The sequence below is a fragment of the Puntigrus tetrazona genome, chromosome 10, assembly GCF_018831695.1.
Source record: "Puntigrus tetrazona isolate hp1 chromosome 10, ASM1883169v1, whole genome shotgun sequence".
Lineage (NCBI taxonomy): Eukaryota > Metazoa > Chordata > Actinopteri > Cypriniformes > Cyprinidae > Puntigrus > Puntigrus tetrazona.
In genome coordinates this window covers 15604242-15623743 of record NC_056708.1, presented here as the reverse complement: position 1 = coordinate 15623743, position 19502 = coordinate 15604242, and the positions used below count along the sequence as shown (strand labels likewise).

The window sequence follows — 19502 nt, the reverse complement described above, 5'->3', positions numbered from 1 at the left end:
TTATAAGCAAAAATAAAAAAAGGAGTAAGATATCACAATGCAATATGATTCACAATACTGATTTCAAGATATGATGCTATGTGAGATTTAATTTTTTTCAACAATCTAATGAAAAGAAGGCTATTTCCCTTTTTATTTCCCAAGCAACCGTCATAATCCAAACTACATTTTTAATAAATAAATTGATAAACTATAATTTGTAAAACTATGCTACATAACAGACGTGCTGAAACTGTAAATTTGCTCTCTAACAGCAGGTGGCGCTTCTGTAACAGCAGCAATGTAGTGTTTTCTTGCTTGTGAACACTACTGTAATATGCATTATAAAGAAGCATGGTGAAAAATCTAAACTTCTTATGTACATTTACATACATTCCCACCCCCACTGTATCACTATTTGCTTAACATTACAACCAACTTAAATCATCACATATTTGTATTGAATTGTATTGCATTGTATTGTATTGCATTGATTTTTAAGCTATTGATTTTTAAGCATTGCTGCATCCCTAACAAAGAGTGTTTAAACTGACAGTGTAGCATCAGCATAACCAGAAATAAATTTCAATGACAGTTAGTGATTTGAGGTAAGACCACAATGTAACAACATATATATGCAAATACATGGAGATACCTCGCAGAAACTACCACTGGAAACTACCGTGGTAAAGCGTTTGATTGTCAGCCAGTAACAAACAATAGGACTCTGACTTAGTTACTGTTAGTGTGAACAAACCTACACTGAAAAGAAAAGAAAAAAAAATATTCAGAAATTACTAATAAATATCACAGATTTGCAAAGAAATGGCAAGTAACTCATTTAATTAAATGTGAAAAGTAGAACGATACACATGAGAGACATAAAAAGAATGAGGACACCTCTGACTACTATTTCCAAATATTGTGACTCCCATTTACTAAGGTTGCTAAGCACACCCATTATACCTCAAAAACATGCCATATAATTCCCATTCCCAAATTATGCAGAGAACGAGTCCCCTGTAAAAGCATTAGCCAATCAGAGTAAGTGCGTGTCACTGTGGTGCTGAATGGACAGCTCCATCACAGGAACACACTGAATGCTGTCTGTCTCAGTTTAATCTGACAATAAACAGTACAATTTAGGTTTTCAATGACAAAATTAGATAATACTAAAAACTACAATGTTTACCCCACCTTGGGATTAAATTATATAATGTGGCACAAACCTATAACCTTTAATAATCCATATTCTGATTCTTATATAATCTGAGACACAATATTACTTGTCCCAAAGACTGTTGATGTCCAAATAAGGAACATTTTCAAATATGGAAAAATCTTTTTAAATTGTATCGTTTCATCAACAGGGCTTCTAGAATTTCCCAGCATCAGTGGAGGTCAGGGCTGATGTGAAATATCAGCATTGCACATGTAATCGGTTGCGTCATCAGTTGCACATGCTCCTTTGCCCTTGCTGGGTCTCTGGGGGTCTGAGTGGGGAGCGCAGACGAGGATCTCTGGCTCCAGCAGGGCCTGCGGAATCCGGCCAGCCGAAGCTGGAGTTTATTTCTGCGGGTCCAGTCCTGTTATGTTTAGCCCCGCAGCCCATTGGCCTGCGAAAGCTGCCACATAGCCCCGCCCCTTCAGCATCAATGAGCTCACTGCCACATGGAACCAGCCAATGAGAAGAGAGCGTGAGGAGTCAGGTGATGAGGTGACTGTCAGGCTCGGTTAGTGAGTGCTCTGGAGAAGTGAAGTGAGGCAGCTAATCCACGTATGCACGAACACACACACACACACACACACACACACACACACACACAAACAAAACCCAAGAACTGCACACAACCCTGGCTTGCAAAAACAAACACAGATTATTATACCACTGAAAAGATTTCAGAGGTTTAGAAGCTATTACTTATTTAAACTATTAAATTATTAAAATTATCACTTATTTTAAATTTGACATTACTATTATTAGTAGTAGTAGTATTATGTAGAGTGTTAAATTAGTTTGAAATTATAAGAGGAAAAAATAAGAGGGAAATATAATTATGGCAAACTAACTGAAAATACACTATTACCTGCAACTACAACTCGTGCATTTAAAAATGCTTTCAATTATTCAAATCCAAAATATATGCATAAAGCTCCACAGGTTCACAGTATTACTCTCATTCATTATCGTAACTCTAAATATTATCAGATATACTTTTGTATATAAATTCTCTAACAACAAATTGTTGATTGTACTCAAAATATATGAAAATCTGTGGAAATTCAGAGCACACTTCATGCAGATCTACTGGTGCCTCACTGATTCCCGAGGAGATGACTTATGATGCAGACACTGAGGTCTCTGGTGTTTTACTGAGATTTATACAGCGGCGCTGGTGAATCCCACACAGGAAGGAGAACTCAATCAGTCGTTCATGACCTACTTCTTACTAGCACTATACGGCCCACTCTTCCTGACAAAGAACCCAAAGGACTCTAAAAGTTAGTTTAATCTGCACATAAAACAACTCAGTGTCCACAGACAGACAGACAGACGTTCAGACAGGACTCAGTTTACGTATGGCTGAGGAAAGAGTCAGTTTAACAGGAAGTCAGAAGTGCACATGAGCTTACTATAAGAGACGTGACTCTGTTTACAGCTCAGTGGAAAAGAGAGAGAGCAGTATCTGATTGGGGTGTTAGATAACATCAGTCTGCAGTTCTCTGATGAATCATCAGCTCTGGTAACAGGACACTGCCGCTGCAGGTTTCTGTCTAATCTCAGATGAAAGATGGCCTGCACATCTTTCACAGGGATCTGGCCAATTAAATAAGAACACAAGAACCAATGAGGCAACCAGAGCATGTTGAGCACATTGACACATTATTACAGGAACAATGTGCTTCACATCCTACAACAATTTTGACAGCCACCATGATGGCACTGAGAAAACAGCCTGAGCTTAAATTAAAGCATATAAAAAAACGTTTCCTGCTATTATCTAACATGGAAAGATAAATCAAGCCAAAACTCAACACTGAACAAATCTGAACCACTCAAACTACTGTACTTTTAACATACAGTATGTATTCAAACAAACAATGACCGCAGGTTTATAGTTCAGCATATGAACTACATGTTCCACTGACATGACAACCAGAATCTGACAGTGTTCGTTTCAAACTATTTAAACAGTGTTCAATCATTTCTGACCCAACAATCCTAAAACCTCATAAAATATTTGTTTCTTTAAAAGTGTGCAAGCACTTCTTAAAATAATACCAGCAAGCTTGTTATCTAGCTACCTACTGCCACATTTACACAGCAAAGATGGCACAGAGGCGCTTCTGAAGTGGCATTTAACCATTTATAATTCAATCCGGCTTTAATGCATTGCACCTTTACACTGAATTTTGAGCAGGCACCGAGCAGCTGTGTGAAAACGCCTATAAAAAAACAGACATTTTAAAAGCTCAGCATGCAAACACCTTTCGTGGCCACGGTATCTGTAAACTACATGGGCGCTGTGAGGAAAAATGAAACGTTAAATATAGAAAGAAGTTTTTTAGGCAGACAAAGCAGTGAATAATGTATGCTTCCTGTTATAGGCTCGCTGCACTTTTCTTTCGCAGCATAAGCATTTTCTAACAAAGTATAGCAAAAAAGGGCAACTCAGAATGTTGCTGATCATGTCAAAACAAAACCCCTCTCCAATGTACAAGGTCTGATCGCAACTTAAATACACAGAGGAATAGAAAGTGAGGCGGGCAGAGTGATTTCCTTGTTAATAGGTCTGCAGTGCACAACTGCTAATTAAAGAACAGGCACACTAGTGTGCACACACACACACACACACACACTTTTTGTGTATATCAAAGCTTTGTGACTGAGGAGAAACAGATCCAGTTAGTTACTGTGACAGGGATACAGTGACCCTGAGTTCATGTTGACCAGAACAACATGACATGACTTTCACTCTCTCATCCTCTCACTCAGTGTGTGTGTGTGTGTGTGTGACGTTCATTCTGTATAGCATCACTTTGTTAAAGGGCCACTTTAACTATAAATGCATGTACTATCTTCACTGACTTAATCTCTTGTCATTCCTGACCTGTATGGGTTTCTCTCTGTAGAATTCTATTCTGGCTACTCTTTTCAGTTTAAGTGCAGACGACAGGGGCTGTTAAGCACCATAAAACAACTAACTAACCAACTAAAAGTCCTTCTGAATTGTGACTGTATTCTCTAAAAAAGCTTGATATCTACCCAGGCTTAGTAAGAATTTACGAGAGAAGAAGCGATGCTTAATTCATTAATGAATCATATATTTGAAACAGATCCTTTTCATTGAGTCTAGTTCATAAAAGAGACTGCACGATTTGTTCACTAAATATATAATGGTGCGCTCTTAAAAATAAAGGTTCTTTATTGGTATCTATTGCTCCACAAGGAACCTTGAACATCAGTGAAACCTGCAGAAAATGCAGAAAAGGGTTCTTTGTAGTGGAAAAAGATTCTTTAGATTTTCAAACTGTTCTTCAAAAAGGTTCATTTAAGAACTGTTAAAGGTTCTTTGGGGAACCAAAAATTCTATGAGCGTATTGTATGACTTGAGAAATCTTCATAGTCCATAAAGTACCATAAAGTAGTCCATATGACTATGAGGATTTCTAAAGTCATACAATCCTTTTTGAAGCTTCTGCTGATTCACTGTAAAAGCATCCTGCACATCCTGCAAAATTACTCTTTTTATGTTGCTCAGAAGACAAACAGATTTGGAATGACAAAGTGGTGAGAAAACAATTCATTCATTTTTCGGTGAACTATTGATCCAACACATTTACGACACATTACAACATATTAAAAATGTTAACTGCATGCTATTAATGCATTCAGCATTTTAGTAATAATGCATTTTCTAGTTATTTGACAACTTTACAAAACATGATAAACGATGTGTATTAAAAGGCATTATATATGCAAATAATCCACAAATGTGTGACTTTCAGTTAAAAACGTATTATCTCAAAAGCATGGCTTATGTATCAGTACATTGAACAATCAGGCGTTCTATTTAACTTTCTCTACTGTAAAAGATGGAAGCGTAATTCAATAGATCGCAGGAAACTGTATCTGCTACAGTAATTCAGGCTGGATCGACTGACCATGAATTTCTTCCTGCCACTCTGTACAGCCGTTTTAGAGGCAAAAACACAAAAAGTACTCACGGATCCCGGCGAAAGTGCAGTCTTTTCCTGAGCGTGGACACCCGTGGGTGACAGCCCAGTTTGACGGGGGAAGTACATGATAAAGTCCTGCTCTGAACCATGATGCTCTAAACTTGTATAGAACTGCATACGGTTCGCACACACCCTAGCGGGATGAGGACTCCTTATTACTGAACTCACTTCACCCCCTCCTCTCCTCTCCTCTTCTCTCCCTCGTTCTCTCTCTCTTTCTCTGTGTGCGAGCCGTGTCTTGTCCTGCGATGACCTAGATCCTGTGCTGTGGATCAGTACAGGTTGTATCCCCACCTGAAGTGTGGCAGCGGTCAGACCACCAGCGTCTCAAGAAATTGCGTGCTATTGGCCAGAAACGCATAGAAATATATAAACGTAAATAGAAATATATAGAGAAACACAGACGTGATTCGGCTGAACCTGAATCAAACTACCAAGTAGGATGCAGAATTGTAATTTAATATTATAGGAAGTAGAGTTCAAATAATATGACATTCAAGTAATTAATAGTGTTTGGTTTGTTAGGTTTCCATACTTTTTTGATTAATTTCTTTTGAATGATTTCCAAAATTTAGGGGAAAAATCATATTCTATCAAGACCTATTAAATATTGGACCAATAAACTAGCAACAATAACAAAAAGTGCATTGTACATTCACTACAGAAATTTCCAAGAAGAAATAAGAATTTTTTTATAACCAGGCCTAAAAATCATAAATTCCCTGATATTTTGACACACATACTGGGGCATTTCCAGAAATGACTGTACATAATTATCATATGAAATGTAACACCTATGTAAATTAATGTTTGATTCACTTATATTTGCTTATATTAATCATTTTTATTTATAAATATATTTTGAATAAATACATTTTCTTACATTAATAATATTAATAAACTCATTAAAAACAAATATCGACGATTTATTTCTATAGGCACTTAAAAACCATGCGACCAATTTAAATTCCGCTAAATGTAAATTCTGTCATTATTTACCATCCCTTTAATTCTTTAAACAATATTCACAGTTTTATAGTTCAGAGGTGAAATAATGTATATTCCGTGAAAAAAAGACAGATAATTTGAAGTGAATTTGCATTCAGACTGGCAAACTAAAAGAGAGCCTTTACTGTGTAAGCATGTGTGTAAATGAGAGCTGAGAGACTTTGCTGTGATCAATTCAGCCTAACGGGACACAAACAGGCTGAACATTCATCAGCGTTAATGAGCATTAGCCGCGTTCACGTCACAACACAAAACTGATTTAAAAATAAGCTCAGGAATCAGCTGAAATCGGGTTGCTGAGTGTACGAAAAATATGAGCTGCTGATACTGACTTTAGCAGGTGTGGTGATGCACACAAATGACCTCTTTTCAGACAAACACATGTTAAATAATGCTCAAGGATGTCTCTAGCAACAATGCTCAAAAACGATTATGGTACATGCAGTGATGTTCGCGAGACACATTTCACGAACCCAGAAGAACACAGTGCTCCAAGAGGTCCAATAAAAGCCCCAACGAACAACTGTCTGAAGCCTGGAGATGAAAAAAAAAGCTCATACGATATTCCAGCCGAGGATCAGCGTGTTCTCTGACCAGCTGGGCTCAACGAGAACATTTGAGCGCAGCTAAAAATCTGAACGTTTACTACAAATCTTAGCTGATTCAAAAGGTGTAGCACCTGGTTTAGTTCGCGATATTTCTGAGATGATGACAAAAACCCATGGTCTCTGAAGAAGCCATAAGCCGTTCTACAGGTCTGCTGTCACGGGAAAGTGAAACAAGCAAGAGTTGTTTTTGAGATGGCACCAAACAGACAGTGAGATCTGTGGTCAGACTCAAAACCAGACAACAGATGCAGAACTTGACACGGAAAGAAGAACAACTGCATAAGCAAAACATCAAGCACCAAAAACAGATACTTCTCAACCACACCGAGAACCGACACTAAGACCAGCTGGAAGTTCACATCATGTCAAACTTTTTCAGCATCTGCTGAAATAGCAAAGATTGAAATGAGAAAAACAAAAACTGCCAAGTGACAGAGGCCGAATCCCTGAATTCGCCAACTATGTGTTTCATAAAATATACCAGATTTGCAAAAAACATTAAATTATGGAATATAAATAGTCAAATGCGATATAAAAAGTATATTTTAAATTTTTTTGAATACTTTTGTATACATTTTTTGTAAACAACATTTAACATATACTTTTAGGGATGAATGCATGGCACATTTGTCATCTTTGTTTCTTCTATCCACAGCAATAAATCTCTTAATTGATTTTGGAAAATGACAGAAATGCTATTTTCTTTTCCTATTGAAGCAAATGCAAAAAAAACACATTTGTGGTAGTTTCCATTCAGCACTACAGAAGTTCACCCAACTACAACAACTTCCATTTCTGAGAACGGTAGAAATGTGAAAAATGTCCATCATAAGAAATAAGGTACCAATTATAAGAAGTAAAATCAAAACGACCTTTTTAGGTTCTTTTTTTAGGTTCTTTCAGTATATCAAGAGTGCATATATGCAATTCTTTTCTAGGAAATACCACAAACAATAAACATATTTTATAGCGCTATCAAACACATCCAAAATAAAAGTTTTGTTTACTTTATATATATGTGTGTGTGTGTATATATATATATATATATATATATATATATATATATATATATATATATATATGTGTGTGTGTGTGTGTGTGTGTGTGTGTGTGTGTGTAAATAAACACATGTATATATTTAAGAAAATTATACTGTTTATGAATTAAATATATTTCTATATAATATAAAATGTATTAATATAAATGTATATACAGAAATATTTTTCAAAATATATACAGTACATGCATGTGTTTATATTTATATATACATAATAAAAAAACACATTACACACACACACACACACATATATATATATATATATATATATATATATATATATATATATATATATATATATATATATATATATATATATATATATATATATAGTATGTAAACAAATACATTTATATTGGATGTTATTAGTTTGGATTAATGCTTTGACAGCACTAATATTTTCCCACAAGGGAATTGTGAGCTGACCAACCACTGACCCCTGTTGGACCAATAAGGAATCTACGTTTAGAGTGGCACAATGCATAAACCCCTCAATGAATCAGCTTCCAGATACTTTAAGATGCAAAACCCACTGACAATGATAATGAGGTCCAAAGCAGCTCAGAGTGTGTACCTGTCGTCGCGGGTGTTGGGGCTCAGGTAGCGCATGGACTCTTCCTCATGGCTGCTCTGCAGACTGCTCTGCTGACTGCTGTAACAAAGAGCGTCGCATTACAATCACGGCATAACAAATACGCACACACACACACTCCAGATTGTCCACTCGTACTGAGAATGAGTCAACAGAAGGTGAGTTCGCACACACACGGTGATGCCTTTTAATTACAGTGACTCAAACGAAACATAGAAGATCGACACACGGTGTGCACAGTTTGACAGTTTCGTGTTTCTAGGTTAACAAACGTCCATCTGATATTTTAAGGATATACCGTTTAGTCTTTTCCACTAGAGGACAGCAGAGGGTGTCTTATTTGACAAGGGTGTAATAAAACTGAAACAACACAACAATACGTGCATTTAACCAGATTAACCTTGACATGAATATCCAATACAGTGTGCAAAATACACTTAAGAAAAGAAAAGGAAAAACAACATCCAGTGCGTTCAACCACAGAAGTGGTCCTGAGTTTTTTTATATTGCATGAAAAGGAAGCAGGTGAGAAAACAACCAACAGAAACAGATCAACGTAGCAGAGCCCTACATTGGTAAACACTGGTGTATTTGGAAGGGTTTTTTATCAGCAAACACCTGACAGCTTGCATGCGGTACACAGCTGATAACTGATTCATGTCCATCATGTCAGTCATCTGACTTTAACTATCATATACACTATCAGTTAAAGGTTTTCTTTATTAGAAGTATTTTCCATTTTTTTTAATCATAGCAATATACATTTAAAGTATGAGAATTACGCAGTGATCAAAGAATTAATATTTTTTATTCAAGGATGCATTTAATAGATCAAAGTTGACAGTAAACTTTTACAGTTACATATCTATTTCGAACAAATGCCTTTTTTTTCATTGTCCTAAAAAACAATGTTTAATGTTTCCACGAAAAACATTAAGCAGCACAACCGTTTTCTGAAGGATCGCGTGACACTGCAGTGATGATGCTGAAAATGAAACGTAAAAATTAAACATTGTTTTTAAAAACCAATGGGGATGCAATGGGAACAAAAAAATCTTACAGTTAATTGAGGAGGATAATCTTTTATTCTATAAGAATATAATGCCTTCTTCCAGCTTTTTCGATTTTTTCTAACAAGTGAATAATAATCAGAAATTCATTCAAATGTGTCCATACTTTTGACTGGTGGTCTCCTTTCAGCTATTAAGGCTGCTTGAAGTAAATGTTTAGGTCATAGCAGAAACATATATACTGCATGTTGTATTTTTGTCTATTAAAAGCCGGCGAGAGTCATGAATATTTAAGACGTCCCCAGACAAACTCCTGTCAGCATTCCTGGCAGCAGCAAGCGGCCGCTCGTTCTTCCCTCCAGCCTATAAATGTCACAGCAGAGACTTCAGTCCCTCCAGAGAAAACGGGGGGAAAACACACTCACTCACAAACACAAAGGTTTTCTGCTACGGCTAATGTACCAGAGCAAGCTCACACGAAGACTCAAATGAAGTGGTGCACATTAATCACGATGGACAGGATGGATGTGATTGTGTGCTGAGATCAGGCAGTGCAGGAGGGTTCGGTCTCGTGCTCATACAGACCTGCTCTCACTGCCGTGCTCTTTTTTCTCGCCTCCTCTCAGCCACTTGCGCAGGAGGAAGCGTCTGCGTTGGGGCGAGGCGCTGGGCGTGGAACAACTCGACCACGCCGCGTCCTCGTCGCTGGACGGCGTGATCTCAATGGACGGAAGCTGCAGGTACTCCTTACTCCCAGAACGCTGAAGCTGTTCCTTCTCCGGTTGCTCCTTCTCGCTCATGACGTTCTTCATACGGCGCATTTTGAAGCGCTTGCGCCGCAGAGACGGGCTGGACGAGCTGGACAGGGCCGGATCCGCCTCGCATCCGTTGCAGTCCCCGTCTACCGGGCCCTGGATCTGCAAGGCAGGCAGCTGGAGGGTTTCTGACATGGTTCTGCTTCTGCTCAGTCTTACATGAGTCCAGAACCAAGTGCAGATGCAGATCAAAGAGCTCAACGAGTCCGCACCTGGGCTGAGCTAAGTTCAGCACTTCCTGGGAGATGGCTTAGTGCTGACATGTTGAGACTTACAGAAGATATCCTTTAAAAAACTTCTGTCCAGAAAAACAGCGTAGCTTCCTGGAGGTCAGAGGAAGGTCATAGGATCTACTGGGTTAGCAGTTCTCAAACACAATTGCATTTATTAAAAACATACAAATTCTTTTCAACTAATTGATTTAAATTAGCACGCGTTACTACTTTAACACTGGCAAAAGTGCATAAATAGTGTATTTATTTTCAGAATTGCCTGTTTTGATTTGATCGGGTGTGTTTGAGAACTACTGTGGTAGGTGGACAGAGCAGACACATGCACATAAACATCTTAAAAAAAATACATTAGGACTATACAGAAAAAACTACACAGAAAGGACAACATGCAAAAAAATAAATAAAATAAAGTCAAACACTATTAGGGTAACAAAAAAAGACATATTTTGCTCTCTCACACACATTATTTCCTGCTCTGCTGAGGAGTATTACTGGAAAAACCATTGTGAAATGAACATAAATTTGTGAAATGAACATAAATAATCATAAATAATGATAAACAAACGTGACAGTACACTCACACCTTTAATTAGGTCGCAGAAGCTCTAACATGATGAAAATATTAAGCAGCAAAACCTTTTTAACTTACATTTTATATATATATATATATATATATATATATATATATATATATATATATATATATATATATATATATATAAAATTTAGATTTATATTCATTGAGGATGTGTATATTGTTACAAAAGATTTCTGTTTCAAGTAAATGTTGTTCTTTTCTGTTTATCAAAGAAACCTAAAAAACATTCACAAAAAATATTAATCAGCAAAAACTCAATATCAATAAAAAACACTATTACTAACTGGGAAACAACAGTAACTGATAGTAAGTGATCACCAAATTAAAATGTTAGAATGATTTCTGATCACAGGAATACATTTTATACAATTTTTATCATATAAAAAATTTGTATGCATAAGGGATTTCTTTCAAAAACATTTAAAAAATCCTGTATTGTGTATATCCTGTAAGTGATATTTCATATTATGTATTTTGTTTCTTCCCCTGAAATCCGTTAACAAAACATCTTTTGTCACTGTGGAGGAAGTTTTGACTTAAGTTACCGTACGTTTTCATAGTACACCAACTCTAAAAAACCTAGGAAATCTATCTAAAAAAAGTCTAAGAAGCTTGATTCCTCAGGATTTGACCCCTCCCCAACCAAAAAAAATGACATAAATAGAGCTAGTCATGCGTATCAGTGTTAATATAACAGGCATCATGTAGCGCAGCACTTCAGACGAGTGTAAGGAAGTCAGGCGAAAACGTGAGCGAGTTCATCTTGCAGGAGGAAGTGCAGTAAGCCGCAGCCCACTGAGAGCAGACACACACTCACAGGCTGCCCATCTGCCTGCTCAACACATCACACAATCTGCTGACTGACCCCTACGGCAGGTTAGTAACCTGCCACACACTGTTAGCTCACTCCTGTTACAGCTCCACTGGAGATGGGCATTGTTTGTTTGGTGGGGTTTTTTTTATTTATAAAAAATAAGTCCCTGTTGTCTTGTCCTTAGCAGTAAATGCCAAATATATGAGTTCTGCATTCTTAGACTTCTTGGATTATATTCAAAACAAATCCTACCGTGTCCCCCACGTTAGGGGCTCTGAAAGGTGCACACTGTACAGCACTGCAGAACCTGCACAGTACTTTTTTACTTAGTTAAGAAACCACAATGCATAAAAAAATGCATATAAATCACATTTTAGTGTAAAATGAATAAGATTTAATCACTGTATCTACGCCTGTCTTCACTTATAAAATGTATCTTAGCACTACCAAGATTTTTTAAACCTGATACCGTAGTAATACCAGAATATTCTTGTGCATTTCGTAGAAAAGCTTGATACATTCATTTCACCATACCATTACCTTAGCATTACAAAAGTACCATGGCATTGCAATCTGTTACCATCATTGTACCACAGTACTTTTTTAAGACTATGTGGCATGACACATTTGATATACAAGTCATAATCACTACATTTGAATGTATCAGAAAGCCAAGTTTAAAAGTCATTCTGAAACGCATAACAATATGTAACTTAAAAATACGCGACACTTCATTGTTTTATGCGGAAAAAACGATTTAAAATGATCTTTAAAATGACATTGATCTGTTAACAATCCTTAAGGGTAAAAGTTAACTAAACAGGAATTAAGAAAATCTTACCTTTTACATTTTTAACAATCAAATCCTCCGTTTTTTAATACGAAATCGTTCGCTTTAACTTTTAAACGGCGGGGATGAATAAGGGAACCGTTACAGAGTTAATTCCCACACTGTTCCGTTATGATCTTCACGTTTCCTTTCCCCGGACGAATCCAATCAGACTGGAGGGGAGAGTTGTCGCGTACAAACACATTTTATGTTGTTTTACAAAACAGCGTAAACTGATTTTGCTATTAGCGAAAGAAAAGTCAAACGAGTTGCGAATAAAATATTTGTGTGTTAAAATAAAACGATCGGATACGTTACATACGCAGACTGAAATCTACCGATCACCCCTCTTTCTGAGATTGAGGCGTCCCGGATCTCTCAGCATAAATGCAGCCGGTACAAACTCTTCGTCTTCGTTTAAAAGAGGTTGAAGCAGCGGCGAAGGGAAACGTATTAACTTGCTTGTGTAAAGAAACTTCCTTCTCAGAACGAACTATACGTTAAAACTTTTACTGAAGTAAAATCGAATACACCGTGTCTGAGACAAGTGCAACCATCTTAATTGATGACAATAAACATACTACAATCGTTTATCTAAACATGCAGGTAAAAACACGCACATCTTGACAGTCAGAATTACTTCTAAAAATGTGCCGCCCTAAAAGCCCTGTTATCTTGCCAGCAGGAAATGCCAATCAAAATGTACAACCACCTTCATTACTGAGGTAAAATTATGAGAAGCGCTTCTTGACAGCAGGAGATACAACCATCTACAACTATAGGTAAACATCTTACGCATCTTGCATGACAGACAGTAATAATCCATTTTGTTATTTTAACCTAACCTTCATTCTGTAGGCATTACTTAAATTTCTGCCTTTTATAATTGTACGCAAATGGAGACTAAAGTACAGTTAAAGAAGTCTATTAATTAGGCCTGTGTTAATTGATTCAGACATCATATGTGGAACTTCACAGTACATGACTAATCCATAAACAAATCTTCCTACCATCATTTAGGAGTTCTGACGGTTTGCATACAGATCATTTATGAGCTACACGAAACCTTAAAAAACACACCGGCAAATCTAACATCGTTCCCCAGAGTGTCAATAGATCCTGCTTCTTTTCATTACATTGTTTACTCCGTTCCACTACGAGTCGTTGGCTTATATATAGCGTGCCAATATTTTCTAACAAACTCTTAGTAATGTGCTTCAAAGCTTCGTCTTCGGGGAGTCTCTTTAACTGGCTGACTAACATCATGCCACAGAATGCTGGATATATTTGGCAGATGGCTTCTCCAGTCTGCGACAGTTTTCCCTCACCACACCATAACTTTCCTGATGCATTCATTCACCGGAGTGAAAGTGTGTGCCAGCAGTGTTTCTTTGTAATTCTGAATGAGACTGTTGCGCTATTAAATGTCACTGACGAGTGATCAACCACTCGAGCAAACACCTGTCCGCGAGACATGCCACATAAGTGTGTTTGTAATTAACACCTTCGGCCATCTGTACTCACATCCTGTCTTCTTCTGAGAATAAAAAGAAACACTTCTTGTTTCACGGCGTAAATCAAACACCAAACTGTACGCTCCTTATGGCCACTTCTAGATTATATTTATATATAAACAAATGATTGTTACAATGTTCAATAGGTACTAGCAGGAATAGCCCACACGTTCATCTTCAGCTTCAAACTGTGCTTTTTTTTTTTTTTGCAGCTCTCACTCACTCTGCTTTCAAAGGTTATGTAAGGCCTTACATAAAAACAATGTCCAAATGCAGTGGACGTGGGCGTTCAAGTCTATTCAGCCCGATGACTTTTACAGCTTTGTTCATTGCTTATATCCTCCGCCACCAACGATAATGATAATAATAATACTGATAACAATAATAATCAGCGTTTAAATAGAATATGACCGATGTTAAGTGAAAAACGCTCAAATCAAGAATAAATTAGTTCCTCGTGACAAACAATAAATGTTCGACTAAGATTTCAGATCACACGTCAAATGTAAGACATTTTCACAGAGACAACTATATATCTTCACAAACTATAATATGGAGTTTTAAAGAGTCACGATAGAAGATTCTATTAAGAAACCACACACAATGCCAGGTGCTCTCTGAAGTAACCTGAACAGTTAAAAAAGATGGAAGGCCCTTCCTGAGGTTTCAAAATGTTTGTGTAATTCAGCAGTAACAGCTGCAAAAAGGGCCCAAGTCACCGCATCCGGACGACTGGACAAGACCTGAAACACTGTCTAAACAGATAAATACAAAACAAAAACACCTAAAAGTGAGTTCGCGTTGTTTGAGACGGGTGCATTGCATTTTGTTTGATAGTATGAGCTGATGCACTGAACCGAAAAAAGAAAAATAGGAATCATGTAATAAGGTAAATGCTCCTGACAGCATGTGCACTGAGTGGGAAGTCACTGCCAGTTCTCATGTCATATCCTGTCACAGACATTGCCAGTCACTGTGTCATTATGTCACAGATGTGCCAGATGAGTTTCTGACTGCTCAACCATTATAGGTCTACTTACACAACCTACAAGCTAAAATAATAAAAGAACAAGCAACAAGTTATGATGTCCTTCATCTAAAACATGGATTTTGTTTACATACAAATTTTTTATATATATTATTTAGTTATTATTATATATATATATATATATATATATATATATATATATATATATATATATATATATATAAGTTTGTAGTTTGGTTTCAGTTATTAAATTATTTTTATTTAGCTTTAATTTACTGATTTCTGTTTTAGTCATTTTATTGCATTCATTGGTTGCCAAGATAACTTGCCAATTTCTTCATCTAATATGCTTATTATTTCATTTTATTTTATTTTATTTCAGCTTTATTTAAAATAACGACTGCCATTTTGATTGCTTAATTTTAGTCAACACGCTTTTTTGTTTTTAACTTAATGAACGGAATGATTTAAATGATAAAAAATGATTAATTCTGAGAGAGTTACACATCTGTAACGGTCAATTAAACAGCCATTTTTACATTAAGACATTTCAAATTCACCGTACACTCCAAGACTATTGCAATACTGCAAAACCGAAAAATGGCGATTATCTAAAATGACAGATTTTCTCTAATATATTCACATAAACTTAACCTAAAAAAGTCCATTCTGTCTATCAACTAGCCTATCCGCTTATATGAATCCTACAGCTGCATATACATCCTTGCACTTCCTGATCCTGATTCGTAATGACAAGCTCGACAAACTTTTTTCTGACTGAATGAAGCAAGGGGAGTTTTTGCCTCTTTGCGACCAAGATCCATCCAGTCTATAAGAAAACATACTACTCAATGCAACGCTACCATGACGACCATTCTTAAAGTCTAAAGTGACGTTTTGGGAACTTAAAAAAGGAAACTTTGCGAGTGAGAAAGATAACGTGTGAACATGAACCAGAAAAAGTCCTGCAAAAGAGCAGTGGTCTGCAATGCAGTGGTTTGTTTAGTATCTGTACAAGCCATCCTTGCTATTACAAAACAAAGCAGCCTCGCTCTGGAATACATGATTGCTGGGAGCTGAAGTACATTTGATTGACGGCGCTCACTGAATGCGTTTGTCAATTCTGAGTCATGCTTGAAAAGACCAGGCCCACTTTAGAAAGCCACTAATTGGTAAAACGCTGTGGCATTTAATCATTAACTTTTAATGAAAATATGCACCTTCGATGTGAAAATCATCTGAAATGCCATTTGTTCGATGTCGTTTTATAAATGATCTAACCTGGAGCACTTAACAGCAATAGCATAGTGAACAATCAGAGTTAATTTAACACAAAGCACATCACTGGCAGGAAGAGAATGTAAAAACATTGCCATCGTGAGCAATTCAACCATTACAAGTGCGTGACGTCTGGATGTTATGAAACAGTCCCCGTGTAAAGAAATCCAGGTCTATTCAGCACCAGGTGCAATATAAGCAGGACAAGTCATTGACTGCACAAAAGCACTATTTTTAACTGTTTTTTGCCCATAAAATGAAAAGGAATTTTCATGGTCAAAACAACACTGGGCAAAATGGAGAGAGGAAGAAAAAAATTCCATAGAAAGCATTCCAAAATATTCCATTTGAACCGATGTGAAGGCGAGTAAATAATGAAAGGATTGATTTTTTTTTTTTTTTTTATGATTTGAAGAATTGAAATATTCAAGTTTAAATAAATAAATTGAACCCTATAGACATTTAAATAAATGTTTAGGGTTCAATGCAAGCTGAGGTCTTCTGAACCGACTGTACAAAAATAACCAAAAATAACAAAATAACATACATATTAAGGCTAGTCCAAGACTAAAATGTAAATCTGAGCAGTTTCAACTGAAAGAAACCTGATGGATCTTAATACATGTCAGTGGCTCTATTTGTCTTAAGATGCACACCAGTAATGCTAGTTCATTCAAATTAATTAAATGTCCTAATTGAACAATGGTCTAATCCTGGTTTAGGCTAAGCCCTGCCTATAAAACCGAGCCTACTGTATGTGTACTGTATGGGATTGTTCACCCAAAAATGAAAATTCTTGTTATTAATTACTCACCCTCATGTCGTTCTGAACTCTGTAAGACCTCTGTTTCATTTTTGATCAATTCTGAGAGCCCTCTGACCCTCCATAGACAGCAATGCTGTTCTTTTTAACTATTTATTGATTAAAGAATCTAATAAAAATGTATTGCAGAAAGAAATATTAAGCAATGAAAAGCAAAGAAAATTCAGCAATGCCTCACAGAAATGAATAATATTTTAAAGCATATAAAAAATTTGAAATTGCAAAAAATAAATACATAAATCGCAATTACTGTTTTTTTCTGCATTTTTTAATCAAACAAATACAGTCACATGTACAATGCACTGCTTTAATACTTGCATCTTTGTATGTTAACTACATTATCTGCCAGCTCTAATGTGCTAACACACAAAGAAATATAGATATAATAAACATTAATATCATGTTTTTTTTGGAAAACTGATTTAAAATAATTTATACCGCAAAAGCACCTTATAACAAAATGTTGACAATACTTGAGCAAAGACCTTTCCGCACATTTAAAGTCCTCCAGAAGCTCTTCTGACCATCCATGTCCTTTAGGTAAATGAGATAACGATTTGAAAAGGCATTATGAAAATGATGAGCGATGTCAGTGGTGCAGCGATATCTATCTCAGGTCAGCTCATCTGCATGAACCTGTCTCTGACAGCTGGGCAGCCGAGACGTGGACACAATGACCTCAGCGGGAGGCCACAGTCATTAGCCCTGCATTTCAGGGACCTGAAACACGTGATCTAATGAATATGGAAGAAGGAGCTGCCAGAGGGTTCCAAATGTGTTTTGCCCAGCATGATGCTGAATAACGCAGAAGAGAGACGGGGAGAGAGGTAACGAACCAAACAATAAAAGTCCATCGGAAATACAATGCTTTTTATGGATACAGGACTTCACAGGGCATCGGACAGATTCTTGACACTCTCTGAAAAAAAGAGGACAACATCCTATTCCTCTTCCTCATCAGGCAGCTCAACTAACATGTTTCGTCCCTGAGCCAGCAGAGGACGGTTCAAAACGCACACTTCGTTAAAGATGTGCATGATTTTAAGCGATTTAGACTGATTGCATTCCAGAGCAGAGGAGGAATTCACTCTGAAGTCATGCTCCATCAACACACACACACACACACACACACACACAGAGAGAAGTGAAAGTGAACTGGAGTCCCACAGCGACATGCACATCAACACCAACCCTATAAAATTCATTTACATGCATACAGTAACCTGGACATGCACAGCATTTGTATAAAAAGGCTTTACCGTTATTTGACCCCGAGCGTGTGAAACAAAACGTCACCTTGTGCCGACAGCCTCCACTTTTCTCTCCGCACAACTGAGAGGTCGACGTCAAACTGCATTAAGCCCACACGGAAAGAAACGGTGCAGCAGTTATTCACGAGACACTGAGCACACGTCACGCTGCTGCCCAGTCAGCGCTGAAATCTCTCCCCTCTCTCTTTCTCTTTCTCTCCAGGTGTTCTCTCATAAACACACTTAAACCTACTGGGCTCTGTCTCTCGTTTATGGTTCAGGAAGTTCACAGACTTTTTATTTCATTTCATTTCATTTCATTTCATTTCATTTTAGTTTAGTTTAGTTTAGTTTAGTAAGAAAATCCATAAAAAAATATACATTGACTGAACAAGATCAATTGTTTACCTGTTTGTAATAATAATAATAATTTATTTAAAATTTTGAATTTTAAAAATATTTTTTGTTTCTTAATCCACAGCCAGTAGTTTTTGTTCTTTTTTCTCGTTTTAGAATAAACCTAATAAACATTTTGTAAACAATTTGGAAATAAATACAATAAATACATTTTAGTAAATAAACTTTTAATATGTAAAAATATTGAGTAATTTTGTTATTTAAAATGTCAAAAGTGTAAGATATAAAAAGAACATATTATCTACAATATATAATATATATTTTATTTTGTATAGATTTTATATATTTATTTTAATTTAGTTAAATAATTAATTAATATTAATTTAACTATTCATTTATATTTGGCAAAAGACTGGTAATATAAACGTTTTTAAAATTAAGAAATACAATATACATTATCTGTAATCTATACATTTATTTTAATTTAATTAATATTAATTTAACAATA

General features: G+C 36.3%; 1 protein-coding gene across 1 annotated transcript in view; it reads right to left on the bottom strand.

Moving 5' to 3' along the window:
* The window catches only part of gramd1ba (GRAM domain containing 1Ba), a 42842-nt gene extending 24120 nt beyond the window's left edge, over window positions 1-18722 (bottom strand). The window contains 3 exon segments of the mRNA XM_043250353.1: window positions 8468-8545; window positions 10081-10633; window positions 18647-18722. Coding sequence (XP_043106288.1) covers window positions 8468-8545; window positions 10081-10445 — 443 coding nt within the window. The 5' untranslated portion in view covers window positions 10446-10633; window positions 18647-18722.
* Between the last annotated feature and the right edge of the window lie 780 nt (window positions 18723-19502).